We start from the raw sequence: 17,579 nt of genomic DNA, 5'->3' as shown, positions 1-17,579 counted from the left end.
CCTGCCAGCTTCTTCCTACAAGAGCCCAGCTCTGACGTAGCCACTCTCCTACTCTCAGCCTAGCAGGCTCCCCACTGCCCACTGCCCAGGGCACACACCAGACTGCTTTCCACATGGCACTTGAGACCTTCCACACTTTAGACCCAGCTTGCTGCAAACTCCTGTTATTCATCGGTATGGAGGTCAAACATTCCCTCTCATGAAATCTTCCTTCCCTGACTTCTCACTAATCCCCTACCTGCCAATGGCTCGTTTAAATTAAGTGACCCTCTATACATTTCCACTACCTTCTCAGCAGTGTTTGAGACTGTCTCCCCTGTTCAACTGGAGTCCCAATGCATTGGGTCCTATTGGTCTCAGTATCCCCACTTCAGTGTGGTAAGGGCTACAGAATGTTCTGGCAGCACCTAGACAGGAAGTCCTGTTTTCCAACTAAACAGTGTGCTGGCCTGTGACTCCACCCATTCCTCTGGAATCACTATAGCAAAGACACAGAACTGAGAAGGCACACTTGCAACTCAGCCAACTAGATGACCAGCAGAACACCTTGCCCCAGGGCAGAAACCACAGGGCCAGGAACCAAGGCCCAGAGGTGTAAAATGGGAAAATAACCTCTGCCCAAGGCTGTAGGCACTCTAGCCTCAAGAACACTCAGCTCTTCTATCCCAAGCTCCTGTGAGGACATCCTGGCCTGTATGAGAAGGGACATACGCCATCTCCTGCTTCCTCTCTTGGCCTGCAAAGTCTTGGCACTCATCCATTTTGACCCTGTGCCACCACTTCTATATCCCACCCCCACTCCTAGCATACTTCCTTTTCCTTTTGCTGATGCCAAATATATACTCCCAGGCAGGAAATGCCTTGAAGGACCCTGGCCCCACCCTGAGATCCAGAAAAAATTGTCTCTTACAGAAAGAAAATGGGCCTAGAGAAGTAGCCTCTTCAGGCAGGGTCTGTTCCCTCTTTGAAAGCCAGTGGACACAAGCCCTCTCTGAGCCCTGCAGCCAAAGGAAGGGCTGGGATTCTGAGCATTGGGGGGCGGGGGGCCGTGGGGGGGAAAGGTGCAGGCTTAGGCCATGTGGGGTGAAGGCAAGAAGAATCCAAAATGGGGACCTAACAGCTGTGTATTATCTAGAAACAGGTTTTTGGGTGTACTAACAGGCTAGCAATCTGTGAAAGTGGCATGTAGTCTTGGCTCTGCTACTTACTTCGTAGCTGCGGCTATGTTCATTACTGATAATAATCCTTATGATACTGAACATAATCATGAATAATAATTAATATCAAACACTAATATCTACTGAGTACTTACTATGTGCCAGGCCCTGAGCTAAAGACTTGATACGGATCATACTGGGCAAGACTTAACTTCTCTGTGTTTCAGGGTCCTTATCTGTAAAATAACGATATGATTATAGCACTGACAACAGGAGATTTTTACAAGTATAAAATGAGATGATAATAATAACAACAGCCAAAGGGTTCTGAGTCATTGTTTTTGTTCCAGGCAAGGTACTTTTGATGTGGTTTACATCACTGAATCTTGACAACAATCTTGTGGGGGTTAGGTGCTAGGATATTTTTATTTGACAGATGAGAAAACTAAGGCCCAGAGATAGTGAGTAACTTGCCCAAAGTCAGCAGTTAGGAAGTTGCAGGTCAAGATACAAATCAAGGTGGTCTAGATTCAGAGTCTTCCAAGTCCACCAAGTTACAATACTCTTCATTAAATAGAAGTCGCCTTGGCCCTATAGATACAAGAAACGTGCACCAGGTGTTTTGCAGTATGAACTCTTTGCCTGAAGTAACTTTCCATCCATGGAGAAAACACTTGACCATCCCACATATCATGTGGTCTTCAGGACAGCCCTGTCCAAAGCAGGCCCACTGCACAAATGGGGAAACTGAGGCTACAAAAGGTCAAATGGCTTCCACTAGACTACAGATGGGAGCCAGGAGCCTACCTAAATGTCCACAGCCATCCTATTGATTTGTTCTCATGTTGCCTCCCTGGGATCCCTCCTCTCTGAATCCACTAGCCTCTGGATCCTGGGTTAGGCACCAAGGTCTGAAACTGAACAATAGCCAAACTCCCCTGGAGCACCTGGCCAGAGCCGCTACCAGGCCCATACTTCCCGGGGTGGCAGAAGCTAATGTAGGCCATCATCTGAAGCACTCCCTGGCCCCTGCTTACAGGCAAGATGGCAGAGAAGGAGCTCGAAAGAAATGGAGCTGACACCTGGAACAGCCTATGGGAAGGAAGTCTGTAGCTCCCAAGGGCCCTGAGGTGGGAACACTGTAGGAGGGCTAAAGCTTCTGGACAAAAACTTACCCTTCCACATGCCCCATACCAGCATGGGCCACACCTGTTGGAGGGGGCACAAAAGTCAATCCGGCCCACCTCCTGCCAATGGCCCCTAACCACCCACACCTTCTAAATAATGAAATCTCAGTGTCAAAAGAGTTCATAATAATGTCTCTTCTTCCCTGCTGCCACACAGCACCCTGTTCTCCACCCCTCATGCTGGAAGGTTCTAAACAGGCAGGCCTGATGCTGTCAGAACCATCTTCCCAGCTTCCTCCTACAAACCCTCCCCCAACAGTGCAGCTCTGCTTTAGAGCATGAATACCCAGCCCTTTGATTTTCTCTCTTCTCCATCTGTCTACCCAGGTGGGGAGGGGGCAGGCAAGGACCCCAGGGCTATTTGCCCAAGAGTGACTGATCACTGGTGGGTACAATAAGCAGTCAGGGACAGAAGGGAGACCCAAACCTCCACTCTAGCCTCTTGGCTGGGCACCAGAGAAAGGGGGAAGGAGAGGCATGGCACCGTTGCTAAGGGGGGGTGGGTGGTAGACTTGGTCCTGATCCCAGTTCCATCATTCCCGAGCTATGTGACCTTGAGTACATTCTTCATTTAACCTCACCTTGCCTGTTCCTTCATATGGAAAATGGGGATGATGATAGCAGTACCTACCTTACAGAATTATCATGGGAGCTAAGTAAGTTCAAATGTGTCAAGAATTTAGAGTAATTTACTATTATTATTGTTTGTATCATGGCCATAAATGCCACTCAAGGAGACCAGAAGGATCCCTCCCTACAGGTGGGTGTGGCCAAGGAAAGCTTTTCTGGAGGAAGTGGAATCTGAAGGACAGAGAAGTCCAGACCTAATGCCCAGGAGGCAGCATGTTTGAGCATATCCCCCGGCCTGTGAAAAATAACAAAGTGACAGAAGGTGGCAGAAAGGACCATTAAACAACAGTAACAGTGAGAATGCTGCTTCTATTATTGGATTTAATACTCAAAACCCCCTAAGGTAGGTACATATCTCCACTTTATAGCTGACAAAATGGAGGCCCAGTGCTGTTTACCCCAGGACCCCTGCTCCTCATCTTAACACTTCCCTGCCCCAAGTTCCGTGTATGCAACTCAGCATGTGTTTTGCTTCATCTCTACTTTGGCCTCTTTCCCACATGCCCCTCTTTGTTTTTCACATTTAGAAAGCCCTGCTCAGGGGCTCCTGGATGGGTCAGTGAGTTGCGTCTCCCTTAGGCTCAGGGCATGGTCGCAAGGTCCTGGGATTGGGCCCCACATCGGGCTCCCCACTCAGTGGGGGCTTGCTCCTCCCTCTCCCTCTGCTGCTCCCCCCACTTGTGTGCACTCACTCTCTCTCTGTCTGTCTCTGTCAAATAAATAAATAAAAATCTTTAAGTAAAAAAAAAAAATTAGAAAGCCATGCTCAGGTGGGGGCTGCTCAGGTCAGATGTCTGGGACCAAGCACTTCCTAAGCTGCCTGCACATAGCCCCAATCTGACTTGACCTTGGAGCAGAAAAGCTGGCTACAAGTGCGCATCTCACACCTCAGACAGGCCAACCTTTGGCCACCCCAGATAAAGGACAGGAAATCCTTGGCTGCCTACCCTGGAGATTGCTTCCTCTACCATGGGAACAGAGTTGCAGCCTGGGCAGAAGTTCCTCTGTGGTGAGGAAGCTGCCGAGTCAGCCCTAGCTTCCTTGGCTGCCAGATGTGGTTTGGGGGAAACAGGGAGGCTGAGCATCAGGAGACCTAGGCTCCAAATCCTCCCTCCTCAGAGCCCATGCCTTCCCCCATCTGGGCCACAGGTGGGCATCAGCAAGGATCACACTGCTTACTGGGCTGCTCTGAAAACAGAATGGAATCATGGGAGTGAAAGTGGCTTGGAAATGGGAAGAAATAGGAAGATTCATCATTGTCATCAACTGCAGAGGAGGAACAGCTGAGTTGGTGTTTCTGCCTGTCTGATTCACCCCTCTAAGACCCACTGTGGGCATGGTTCATATTCTTTTCTGGCTTCAGTGCTCCTCAAAATATTCCCTTCCCTCCACCTCCCCCAGCTCAAGGGAAGAAAGCATGTGGCAGGAAAACAGGATACACTGGCAGCCCCCACAGAGTATACTGCAGTCAACTCATTAAAGGTGAGTACTCTTCTCACCAGACTTGGTGCGAGGCCCTAGCCAAGAAGAAGGCCCCAGACTCCAAGGTTTGCTCAGTCATGAGGGCTGGCTGGACCCAACTAATGAATCAGAGAGTTGCATGAAGTGTCTGGGCCCAGGGCTCTGGCGGTTCAGATACCTGCTGAAGTCACCAGAAAAATATAAGAGAGAAGTCTTATTTAAAAAGCTCAGTCGAGAAAAAATAGACAGGAGAGTGAGGGGTTTCCCAAGTCCCATTTTGCATTTTCAGGGCCACAAATAGTAGCATGCGCAGAGGACAGTAACGAGGCTGGGAAGTGGCCCGGTCCCAAGTCCCTGGAGAAGTACTTGGAGGAACTGAGGCTGTTTGGCCTCCAGAAGAAGCAGGGGGACTTGGGTTCCATCCTCACACCTCTGGAAGTCAGGGAGAACAGACATTGGCTAGGTGGTTCCCAGCGGGGCAGAGCCGGGAGCTAGGGTTGTAGAAGCCACAGGGATACAGCATTCAGTTCAACATAAGCAAACACTTTGGGACCTTCTATGAATGGAAGCAACTGCTCTGAAACACCGCTCCCAAGTACTGAAGATGGGGGAACAGGAGCTACACAAATACTTGGGTTCACAAAGAGAGTTGGACTGAGTGTCCTTTAAAGGTCCTTCTTCCTTGAGCTCTGCCAGCTTCCTACCTCCAGGGTATTGTGGGAGAAAGCATAAAGTGACTGGGGCTGGCTAAGCCCTTAGCCACTTCCCACAGAGACCCAGGATCCCAGGAGCACCTTGGGCTGGTATTGTCCAGGGAGAGCAGGTCCCTCATTAACTTGTGGCTGAATGGGTTAGAGGGTGGTCACTTGGGACAGAGGTAAATGTGGGGAGGGAGGCTAGAGAGCAAACCACAAAAGCCCATGTGTGAAGAAAACCAAAGCTGTGGCAGTTCAAGGTCTGGGGAGCCAGACCTGACCAGCCAATTGACGATATTTAGTGACCAGGCCAGGCAGAATTTAAAGCCAACTGACCTTTGCCTTGTGGACAAACACAAGATTTTGGCTGGGAATGCATAATTTTACAGCTGGAATGGAACCCAAGGGACCACTGAGCCCTGCCACCTTCCCTGCCAGTTTTAAAGATGTGGAAACTGAGGCCCAGAGGAAGGAAATGTCTTCTCTACAGTCACTCGTGTAGAGGCAGCTACAGAGAGGCACAAGAAGAAGCCAGGTCTCCTGACTCTATATTAGGCCCACATGGTTCACTAAATGCTGCTGCTTCTCACTGAAACTGCAGAAAACTGCTTGGGGTCCAGAGCTTTCCAAATTGGACCTGACCTGACCCTTCCCAATTACTACTGCTTGTCAAGATACAGGCTCTTGGAAAAAGGTCTCCTTCTCCTCCACGACGGAGGCATTAGCCTTACAGCAGCAGCAGCAGTGTGGCTGATAGCTCATGTCCCTGCCTGACGTGAAAGGCAGCTGTACAGAAAACACACACACACACACACACACACACACACACAGCCCCACTAATAGCAGATCCTTTGGGTGGGTATTTCTCACTCTTTCAAATTGACCTTAGAGGGTCAAGGGTTCCTGGAAACACCCCCAGCCCCTTCCGACTCTGGTGCCTAAAGATCCCCCTGACCCCACTGCCCATCTGAATCCCTAGCAACTCAACTCCCTGACCCTCAATAACCACCCAGGTGAATGCATGTCCTTCGGCAATGTGAATAGCAGCTTCTGCTTGCCCAAACCAAGACACAGGGGGCAGATGTGTAATTGGCCCCAGAAGTTCAGATGAAGGAATGCTTGTTAACATTCCCCGGGGGCGGGGGGGGGGGGGGGCGGTGAGGTTTAAGATGGGATGCCCTTAAGGCCTGGAGTAGACAGGGAGTTAGTTAATGGCCATCCCCAGAGGTGACTTTTCAAGGTGGTAATTATGTGGCTCAATCATTAACCAAGCAGTGGCAGAATCCTAGGCTTATTGGAAAGGAACCACTCCTTTCCCAAGGACAGGCCAAGAGCAGGAGGCTGTAGCCCGGGAGAGCACTCATGGGGCCTTTCCGTCCCTCTCACAGCCTGCTCAGGGGCAGTGAGAAGAGAGGCATGGATGAGGGAAACTCTCCCCCAGCTCCACATGGTGGTGGAGGAGGGCTGGCCCCGATGTGGAGGAAGTCAGCACACCCTTACTGAGGTGGAGGGGAAAGGGAGACAGTGAGGGTTTTTATCATGAGAGAGGAAGCTCCAAGCTGGGCCTCCGTGATTAGATGACAAGCTGGGAAAGACGCTCATCCTGAATGCATCCTGTTTTGCTCCAAAGTGGCTGGGGGGGGGGGGGGTGTGGTTAGGGGAGGGGCCAGGAGGAGAGGAGGCTCCCAGGGATTCTCTTGGGACAGCTGACCTCGAGCTCCTGGGTGGCCCTGGGACTGGGCAGGCAAGTGGGAGAGTTCACCCCCTTTTACTGCTAGAGAAGCAAGGCACGGAGTCTCCACAAGAAGCTTCTACAAGTCACAGCTTCCTCGGCTCTGGGAGCTGCAGTCCAGGGGACCGTGACTAATGCTGTAATATAAAGGTCTAGGGCTCCCTTAATCCAGCTCTGACTTTGCCTGGGCCTCTCTTCAAAGGTTCAACTCAAATGTCACTCACTGCCTCCCCTCCATCAGTCACCTTCCCTTCAGTCAAAAGCAATGGCTGCCTAGTCAGGCCTCCCAGGGGCAAACAGCCCCCTCAACGAAAATGACAAGGACGATTAGAACTATGAACACTGTCAGGATATTAAATGATATTAAGGGGCTGTTCTAGATGGACTAATGGTACAATGGCTTTTTTTTGTTTTTTTTTTTTTTTTTTTTACAAATTCTTATCTTTTAGAGATATACATCGAACTACTTAGAGATACATTGACAAGCTGCCCTGGGGATGTTTCGAAATAACAAAGAAAGGTGAAGTAGATGGAGGTGTTAATTGGCAGGACAGGCCACCTGCCGGGCAACAGCTAACAGCTGTTGAAGTTGGGTGATGAGTACGTGGGACCTTATTACACTAATTGTCTCTACTTTTCTATATGTTTGAAAGGCTTCATAGTCATTTTTTAAAAAAGTGCTGGCTGAGGTGAAGACTTAGTATGCCACGCGTTATTCGTACCACGAACCCCCATACTTGATGGTAGCCTCCCTGAAGGTGGGGGTTACACTCTACATCCTCCATAAGACCTGGCAGGCCTGAATTTAATGACAATCTGTACAGTACTTGGTAATGTACAAAGCATTAGCCATAGATCCCCTCATCCAATCCAGGAAGGTGGAAACAGTGGGGAGAAACCAAGAGTCGGAGCGGTCACAAGGGGAGCAACGGAGCCTGGATTTAAGCCTCCCATATGTCCAGCTCCCAGTCCCCTGTGCTTTGCTCCACATCACCCTGCACTCCTGAGGAACTTAACATCCAGTTAGCTGTATCAGTACCCTGAGGGTCAGGGTAAACAGGGACAGCAACCAGTGACATGTGAGTTCCCAAGGTGGAGGGCTGGGCAAGAGGAGACTGAGCACACAACACAGCATTTCAAACCTGTAACAGACTAATTCAATTACTCACCCCCTCCTCACATACACACAAACCAAGACCATGGGTCACAGAGGAAAAGAGCCTTAATGAACACTTGATGCCAACAACTCTATGCCTAGCTTGTGCTCAACTATTTTGTTCAGGGATGTAGGATGGGGGAGCTCACACTTCCCATCCTAGAGCCCTCAGATTTTGAGATCTCTTATCTCTATTTTATCTGTTAATAGCCTCCCAAAGGCCCATGGTTCAGGGCCAAGACACTTAATCTTACCCAAACTTGAAACCCAAACCTTCTCTCTCTTTTATTCAAGCCTGAGGTGGTCCCTTCTTCCAGCCAAAGACCCCTTGCCCCACCTTCTCCAAAAAAGATAAGCTTTATGCTTTGACTAAAACTGCCATCCACTGACCCTGAACTTCCTGTGGCTGGAACAGAGAACTCCAAGAGTGTCCTGGCAGAAAAGTACCAGCAGCTGCGACAGCATCCAGATTAGAGACTCCAACCTCTCCTTCCTCTGGAGCCTTCTTGCTTTTGTGTTGCTGCAGGGTATTCCTGTAGCTGTCTCCAGCGGTCCCCTCTGCTCCCTCTCCAATTCCTAGTCTTAAGAACAAAATTTCAAATCTTCAAGAAGGCAGAGAGGGTCAATGTTCAGGCCTCCTTGTGGCACTTTCTTTGCTCCTAAACTCAAACTCAGGAGGTGTGCTTTATTAGGGAAGGCCCCTCCAACCACCCTGCACAACTCATGCCCCACTCCCCAGCACTTGCACAAGACACACAGCCCCTTTGTTCGCCTTCTGCCCCTCTTCTTGCTCTAAACACCAATCTCTCAACCTTGTCTCCTCTCCAGATAGGGGAGGGGAGCTGCAGATGCACAGTGAGGCTTAGCATACTTCTCTAAGAGTTGCTTAAGAGGTGGACAGAAGGCCAGGGAAGAGGGGAAATGGGATTCTGTCCATGTGGTGTTTCCTAGCCCTAATTACAGAGGTCCAGGGAGCAGAAATTTCAAACCCCAAATCCACAACAAAACTGGACAAAGGTCAAATCCCAGAAATGAGGACCAAGCCCAGAATGTCCAGTGCTATGGCAGCTATAGCTTTAGGGTGAAAGAACCCCCAAGCCCCCAACACCATCGTTCCCATCACACTCTTCCCCATTTGCTCCATCAACCATTCATAAACCACCTGCAGAGGTGCCTCTTCCTCTATGCCCTCGGGCTGTCAGCCTTCCTATCCCCCAGATAGAAATCGTCTATCCTTTATTCCAGGCAGATGGAAGTGAGGGGGAAAATTCAGAGAGCAAGAAGAAAAGATGTAGGTGGAGACAGGAACCCTTAGAGTTGGGGGCGGGAACAGCTCCCACACTAGGAGTTAGGGTTTGAAAATAGCCCTGGGTGTGATTCATCACCCTCTTCTCCTAGGTAGGCAGACCTCAGGACTCCAAGTGGGACACAGAGCAGCCAGGCTTCTCCAGCCCAACCTCTGGAGTCCCAGGCTCTGAGTTGGCCCCACTCCTTCCCACCTTCAGTCTGGCTGTTGTCCTGCTTGCCCTTCCCACCACTACTAGTTTTCCAGCTGGTTTGGCTGCATAATCACCACAAAGCTTTCTATCTGCATAGGTCCTGTCTCCCCAAGCATCTCAAAGACAACCTTTTCCCCATGGGTTAGGAGCCTGGACCTGTGGGACAAGTCAAAATGTCATGGAAGAGACTGGTCCTTTAGATACTGAAATCCAGCCCACCATCTGAATTTGAGTGTGGCTGAATGTGCACAAGTGCAGTTGAAAACACTGTGGCCCACAGAAGTAGCGTGACTCACCCAAGGTCACATGAATTAATGATTGAACCCCAGTTTCCTGAGTCCTAATTCAGTGCTCCACTTTAAAGAGACTTAGGAGAAGAAAAATGGAGAGAACCCCAGGCTACATAATTTGGAAATCCCAAAAGCTGCCACTAAAAGGAAGCCTTCCTTCAGAGCTTCAGTAATCCAAACCCAATTGGGACTTCATGGGGAGACTAAGCCCTGAAAGATGCGACTTATTCAAAGGTTTTCGCTTGATCCCCACAGCTACCTTAACACCAGGAAAGTCTGCAGCGGTTCCCAGAAGGGAGGACAATGGCCAAGGGGAAAGCCCATACGGGCCGCCGGGGATTCCTGGAAATGCCCTCAAAAGCAGAGGAAGGAAGAGGGTAGGCAAGGTGGCGCAGAGCCCAAAGGGCCGCCATCCCTGCCCAGTTCCAGTCCCCCTCCAAAGCCCCAGAGCTATGGCTCTGGACTCCCGCAGGCCCCCCGGATAACGGGCCGAAAGCCTTCTACCACCCTCCTCGCGGGGCTTCCCTGGGGAGAAGCGCTGCCCGCAGGCTCAGGGAGGCCCCCAGTTTCGGCGACTCTGACCCCAAATCCTGGGGGCAAAGGTGGCTCGGCTGGCTTCTTCTGCGTCTCCTGCGTGCGCTGCCTGGCCCAACCGCTAAGAGCAGGGGGAGGGGGGGCTGGAGAGCGCCGGAGACTAGGCCCGGCAAGGGGCCCCAAGAGGCCCTGCCCTGTTGGTCGGGATTTCTCCCTGACGCCGCCCCAACTCCTACCTGGAGGCCCCGTCCACCACTTTGGGTTCGAGACCCTGACACAGCGGCCAGTGGGCAGGAAGTGAGTGCAGGAAGGACTGCTCCGTCCGGGACACGATCAGAGCCTGGGGTCTGGCGAGGGTAATGGTGCCAGTGAGAAGGGCAGCTGCCGCGAGGCTGCTTAGCTGTTGTCAACCAGAGGCCACTTTCCGCACAGGTGGGGAGGAAACCGGGGCGAGTCGGGCGCTAGGGACGCCCCGCCCACCTACAGGCCCCTCGACCAATGAGGGCACAGTCCGGCCCACCGGACTTCCCAGAAAGCGGCCCAGATCGTGGTGGGCGGGGCTCTGCCGTCCAGCTCCTCCGGTATCCGCGCTGCTGCCTCTTGCTCAGGTCACACCGCTGGTGGGGAGGGGTAGGCGGGGAGAAGTCACAGCCAGAACTAGCGACCGTGGGTGAAGGAGCGAGCTGGCCACACGCACAGACTATTATTCATTGGACTCTGAATGTGCCTCGCACTCTATGGGGGATTTAAATACATGTGCTATGTGCACGTGAAGGTTTAGTGGCTTGCTGAGGATAATTTATGGGGAGTTCAGAAGACAACTTAAGTGAGATCTCTGATTAGTAGGGACAGCCAAGAGAGAATCTTGGACATGAAATACTTGAGCAGGAAGTTGCCACTCCCACTTTGCACAGGCCCCAGCATTCTGCAACTTTCCCACTACCCCCAGCTCTCTCCCTCAAGTCTAAACTCTACCTCCGCAGAGAAATGCCAGGAAAACTTGGGGCATATGCATGGATCATGACAGGCGAGGGCTCCCAAGAGTGTGACAGCAAATACCATCAGAAAGCTGGTTTATATTCAATAATAAATAGAGTGTTAAGATTTGATTTCTCTCTTGCCTTTCTTCACAAGGGTCCCAATACAAGTTCAAAACCATGATGACTTCATTGTTGAATTGAGGACCTCCTATTAGCCAGGACTGGGAGTACTACAGACAACATGCCATCCATTCACCATCCTCCACATTTACAAATACAGAAACTAAGAAGAGATGACTCTCAAGTGAACCCACCAGATCCATGATAGGGATCATACCTGCACATCGGTTAGGAAGCTGAAGTTCCTAGAAAGCAGGGCCCACATCCACCTCATTTGTTTGCTAGAGCACACAACACAGACAAGAGCAAGACTTCATGTTTATTAGGACAACAGCTTTGTTAAGGTCACCCAGGCAATGGCAAAGACAGACATAGTCCCAGGTGCCACCCACCTTCTGGTCTTCCTTCCTTGCTGGCCCTGATGAGAATCAGAGGAGAAATGATGAAGCAAGGCTAGCTCCAGTGTGCACCCTCCCCCCTTTTCTCTCAATGGCAAGATTGGAGTTGGCATTTCATTCAAGATGAGCCATGTCCCTGTGGGTCTTGGGTGTAGATGAGACCTATACTCCAGAACTCCCTTCTGGAAACAAAATCCTACCCAGAGTCAGGAACCCTTGTAACAGGTGGGAAGGTAGACGACCTCCTTCCTGAGGCTAGGCTGTCATATTTGTAAGCATCCCCAAGGTCCTGAGTTGGAGCCAAATTTACCTTGCTTTTGGAAAACCCTAAAAGGGTATAAAAGCACAGCTCCTGCAGGATCCTTACAGCTTCCCTAAGGGAAAGAAACCATGTCAGAGGGGCCCCTGAGTGGCTCAGTGGTTGAGCATCTGCCTTCAGCTCAGGGCATGATCCTGGAGTTCTGGGATCGAGTCCCACATCGGGCTCCTTGGATGGAGCCTACTTCTCCTCTGTCTGCCTGTGTCTCTGCCTTTCTCTGTCTCTCATGAATAAAAAAAAAAGGAAAAGAAAAAAAAGAAACCATGTCAGCCAATTCCATCCACTTCATGGTGCCAAGAACGGTGCCTACAGTAGTTTCTCAGTACTGTTTAAAGATATTCAAGGGACAACCATGAAGAAATTGCAATCATATAAATAACAGCCAAACCCCGCTAGCCTTTTAGTAGATATATTTAACTGACTCAGAGATGATGGATTCTGAGACACTCAGTTCTTTAAAAAATAAACAATAATCAAACCAGAAAACTAAAAAAGAAAAAACTATAGAAAGTACAAAACCTACAAAAAAGCAATTGCTATAAATGAGTAGAACAAGAACTTCACAATGCCTGGCATAGAGTAGGTACTAAATAAAAACATCTTTTGAAGGACTAAGTGAACACAATAGTCAGGGAAAGCGACAATCCTAATATATGCCATGCACATTGTGACTTTTTTTTTTAAAGATTGTATTTATTTATTCATGAGAGACACAGAGAGAGAATGGCAGAGGCACAGGCAGAGGGAGAAGCAGTCCCATCCATGCATGGAGCCCGACGTGGGACTCGATTCCCGGTCTCCAGGATCACACCCCGGGCCAAAGGTGGAGCTAAACCGCTGTGCCACCCAGGGATCCCCACCTTGTGACATTTCAAAATGGGCCAAATAAAATAAAATAAAATAAAATAGCCCGAGCAATGTCTAAGCTATTTGTTTTGGTCTTTCTTGATCTCCATCTCTTATCCCATGAACTTCAGAAAAGCAAGAACTCAGCCTCTTTAGAAGGAGATAGCTCTTTCCCTTTAATCCTTGCTCCCTGATCCAGCTGCAGGCCCTGACCTAAGCCAGAGTCTTGCATGAAACAGATCTACAGTAAGGGTTCCTGGAACAAATGAGGCAAAGGTACCTTTACACAATCTCCTTTCTGGGTTGCATCCTGAGTGGCTCTGGTAATAACTGAAGCCTTTAGATCCTGGGTGTCCCTTTTCCCACAGGCCCCATTATTGCCTGTGTGTCTTACAGTGCTGTTGCGGCTGCTACTACCATGGATGCCAGTTCAGCCACTAAGCAGGATAATGTAGAGTGCATGAGGGTGGTCTGAGGACAGGTGGAAAAGCCTTGGGGTGCATGTGTGCATCTCTATGCCCTAGACATGGGGCTTCCCTCTGTCTGCCACTAACAAAGCCCAGTTGTGTCATGCAAAGAGCAGTATGATGGATTCTGAAGTTAGAGGGCATATGTACAAAGCCCAACTCTGCTACTTACTAGTCGTGTGACATTGGGCAAGTTATTTTGCAACTTTCTGTGACCCGGTTTCCTCACCTGTGAACTGTGGATGATAATCACAGCCCTGACCTTTATATGGCTGTTAAGTGGATCCACTAGGCTAAATTGCACTTAGGATGGTGGCTAACTCACGATAAGTGCTCCTAACTGTTAGATGTGGTGACAGACACACTGAGCCATGGGGAAAAAAGCCCTGGATCAGGAAGTAGGCAAGTTGGGTACTACTCCCAGTTCTACCACTTGCTGGCTGTGTCACCAAGGGGAAGTTATTGTGCCACTCCAACCATCAGTTTCTTCATCTGTGAAATGAGGCTAGCGCATAACCACTAGCAGGCAAAATGAAGACAGTGGGTGTGAGGGTGTGCTGTAAAGGGTGGTGGCAGGTGATGGGATGGCACTGAAGGTGTTGGACAGCTCAGCTTTTTTCCAAGGCCAATCAGCTCTCTCCTCTAGGAGGTGGCAGAGAGAAACTCCAGATGCTGTTACTGAGCCATACCTCAAGACATTTGGGTCCCAGTGAGTGCCTACCTGGACTCATAATGGCCCCCACACCTCTCCCTGCCTAGGAATGGGGATTCTTCAGGCTGTTGCAGGCAGATCCAGAGCCCCACTAGGGAATGGCTGCAGGTAATGAAACAGGTGCTTCCACTCTTCTTTTTCCATGGAGCTAAAGGAGCAGCAGCAAATAATCCATGGAACTCAGCTGAGAAGAAAGAAGTGGGGGTGGGGGGGGGGTAGGAACCATGAGGGGAAAATGGACTTGGACCAGCCCTGCACAGCACATGACCACAGATATCCTCACACTTGCACACACATTCCCGCATACCACATTGAAAGCCCACCAGTCAAGCCTGGGAGGGTAAAGGCCTGCTCTTTAAAGGTTTGGGGGTCCCCACCCAGCTTCATGAAAGGGGACTATGGATCCGATCCCCACAACATGAAATAGTTACAGTTCATTAAAAAAAAAAGTCTCAGAAGCCATGCCATGGCAGGGGTATTTGCAGTAAGAGTGGCTGATGTAGGAAGCAGGAATCTGGTAGTGGGAGGGGCTTGAAAAGGTGAGGAGCAACAGGCACCCCACTGTGCACTGCTAAGTGGGAGTGGGGGACAGAGCTGTGTCCTAGGAGGAGCATAAAGACCACCTCTCAGCCCACAGCCTAGGAGACCACTATAGCTGTGCCCACCCCCACACTCCAGAGTACCCCGAAAGGGGGAGCTCTGTGCTGGGCTAGGAGACCTGGACTGGCTGTGAGGAATGCTGGAGTACTGGCTGAGCCAGGCACAAGTCACAGGAGTTTTAGGGATCACTTAGTCTCTCTGACACCACCTCCTGCCACCCCAAGCTAGGACATGGATGTACTTTTTCTGTCTCACCTGCCTCCCAGAACTATTGAAAGGAATATTTGGGGAAGCTCATGATGAACCTCCATGCACTTGAACTAGGCAGCTAGAGATGGAGGACCCAGGCCCACCCAGTCCCTGCCTCCCACTCCTCCCCAGACGCTCAAGAGTCTTGCCTCCATCTCGCCAACAGACACTAGGCAAAGTGTCAGTGGATGGAGAGCTGGCCCCCCAACATCCACACAACAGACCCACTGAGCTGTGACAGTGTGGTGGGCCCCATTTCACACCCGATGGGCCCCTGGCCAATCTCAAAGAGGGCAGGCAAATGGAGCACCTCCTCCATTTCCTCAGGGAGGTCTGCCTGCCTCAGTTCAAACAGATGGGCTGAACACTTGGTGAACCTGGCACAGACACCCAGAGCAGGATGTCCACTCCCATTCTCCCACCCCATTCCTGCCCTTCAGAGACGACAGTTAAGGTGCAGTGAGGAGATGAGCAAAAGCAAGTCAACTCCTAACACAAGCCCCATTGCTTTGCTTCACTCTAACCCCACACACAGTGACAAGCAGCTGAGACCAAAGGAACCCTCCCTGTACCACTCAACAACATTTCCCTCTGCCTGACTTAGTTTCAGCCCTTGAGCTTGCTCCTTCCTGGCCAAGCTCAATTTTCTCATCTGGAAAAACAGAGCTGAGTCCTGGTTTCTTGGGTACATCCTTTCTTTCCTTTTGTTTTTAAGGGTGGGGATGGAGCGAGGGAGGGGCTTAATCTCACAACCCTGAGATCATGACCTGAACCAAAATCAACAGTCAGATGCTTAATGCGGTGAGCCACCCAGGCGCCCTGGGCACCTTCTTTCCATAACATTCTCTGCTTCTGTGAGCTTTTCTATGTGTTCCTGTGTGTGTGGGGGGGTGAGGTTCCCAGAAGCCCAACATCTGTGGGGCTTTTGCAGAGGAAGGGAGTACTTGGGGGTGTAAGAGTCCTCTGAGAATGAAGAGAAAGAACAGAGGAAAGTGAGAAGGAGGAAGGCTGAGATAAAAGGTAGAGAAAGAGATGGGTGGTAGGGGGCAGATGCTGAGGTCAAACCACCCAGAAGTCTAGAGATCTGGCTCCTGCCTCCAGTACTACCTCCAGCTCACCTAGTGGCAGTGGACACACAGAGCCTCTGAACATAGCTCAGGATGCTGTCCCCCTGCCTGGGACCTTTCCACTTGTCTCTCAGGGGAAGCTACTCCTGGGACAAAACAGAAAGAGTGAGGAGGAGATGGGGGAGTTAGAAAGGGTGGGCTCTTCCTTCCCACTCAACAGGCTGCCCCATCCATGCATTATGGCTGACCCCATAATGCAACCAGATTCGGTGCCCACGTGGTTGGAGGGCTGCTGGTGGAAGGTGGGGGAGGAGGACTAGCTTCCACAGGTCTCTCCAGGGTCTGGCCCAGTCCAACCCTATGATTATGGGTCTCTAGGGCTTGGTAATCTCAATTGAAGCAGATAGAACCATCCCCTGGCCACCCACCCTATTTCCCCTGAAGAATAGCCCTCAGAGGCCCCTGGATGCATCAGAGAGGGCACAGGATGTGTGGTGAGGCTTGAGGGCCACTCAACTAAGGGTCTGGGCTCTTGAAGCCCCTCTCAGTGTGCCCTTCTCCAAGCATAGCTACCCACACAGACACACACTTCTACACACACACACACACACACACACATTCTCACTGAATAAAAATTCTGAGTTGATCTTCAGCCAAAGCCAGGGGTTCCCTACACATATGCATCAACCCATCAGTCCACATGGGCACCCAGGCACTGGTGGGGGAGGCTGGAGTAGAGAACACGGCAGGTAAGCCCAACAGTCAGGGTCTCTCCCATGCCAATGGAGCTCTCATGCCAATGGAAGAGGCAACAGCAGCCCAACCCAGGCAGGTGGGTAGCCAGGTCAGGTCCCAGGGGATAGGGACAGAGGGGGCAGTAAGGCTCCCAGGTGGGATACTTGATATCTCTGGATCAACAGACCCCTATGAAACACCAGGAAAGTGGCTCCTGGATCAGGGACCAGGACCCTACAGCTCTGGCTTCTACCCTCCTTTTATCACCGAGGAACTGTGTGACCTGGCTCAGAGTCTGGCTCTCTCTGGGCCTCAGGGTCCACATGTGTACAGTCAGAGTGTCGGCTCTGAGGGATTTCTGTGGGCCCTGTCCTTTAAAGTGTGGTTATGCTCCATGACAAACCTATGCTGAGAAACCCAACCCATTTTGCTGTCTCCTACCTGCCAGGAGCAAGGGAGAACTTACTGGGGGAAAGGAAGCATCAGGGCCTGGAATTTTTTTTAAGTGCTCAGAGAAACACATTTTTTTCAGTTTTTAAAAAGACAAAGTGCCAGCTAGTCTGGGAGACCTGTGGAATGGAAAGAGGCCTTGGGATGGAGTTTTGAGGCAATTCAAGGTGACTCCAAAGGTGCTGCCAGGGTGTCTGGGCCATGTCATGCAACAAGGGGAGAGAGTGAAGCAGTCAGGGTCCCCTGGAGTGATAGGGGGTGTGCGAGCTACCAGCTAGGAAGTAAGACCCAAGGA

General features: G+C 50.7%; 1 protein-coding gene across 9 annotated transcripts in view; it reads right to left on the bottom strand.

The window, feature by feature from the left end:
• Positions 1-17,579, bottom strand: part of STARD8 (StAR related lipid transfer domain containing 8) — an 83,003-nt gene that overhangs the window by 23,919 nt on the left and 41,505 nt on the right. For 4 of the 9 annotated variants that reach the window (XM_038587609.1, XM_038587612.1, XM_038587610.1 and 1 more), the window contains exon 1: positions 10,578-10,788. The exons of 3 other annotated variants lie outside the window; for them this stretch is intronic. Coding sequence is in view for 1 of the 6 variants with exons in the window: in XM_038587608.1 (XP_038443536.1) it covers positions 1,313-1,352 (40 nt within the window). In the remaining 5 variants the exon portion in view is untranslated. Of the gene's footprint in view, positions 1-1,312; positions 1,394-8,408; positions 8,463-10,577; positions 10,789-17,579 lie in introns of those variants that run through there. 2 more of the 9 variants (XM_038587608.1, XM_038587614.1) reach the window with 2 other exon arrangements.

The sequence above is a fragment of the Canis lupus genome, chromosome X (assembly GCF_011100685.1).
Source record: "Canis lupus familiaris isolate Mischka breed German Shepherd chromosome X, alternate assembly UU_Cfam_GSD_1.0, whole genome shotgun sequence".
NCBI classification, from domain to species: Eukaryota; Metazoa; Chordata; class Mammalia; order Carnivora; family Canidae; genus Canis; species Canis lupus.
This window is presented reverse-complemented; position numbering and strand designations above follow the sequence as displayed.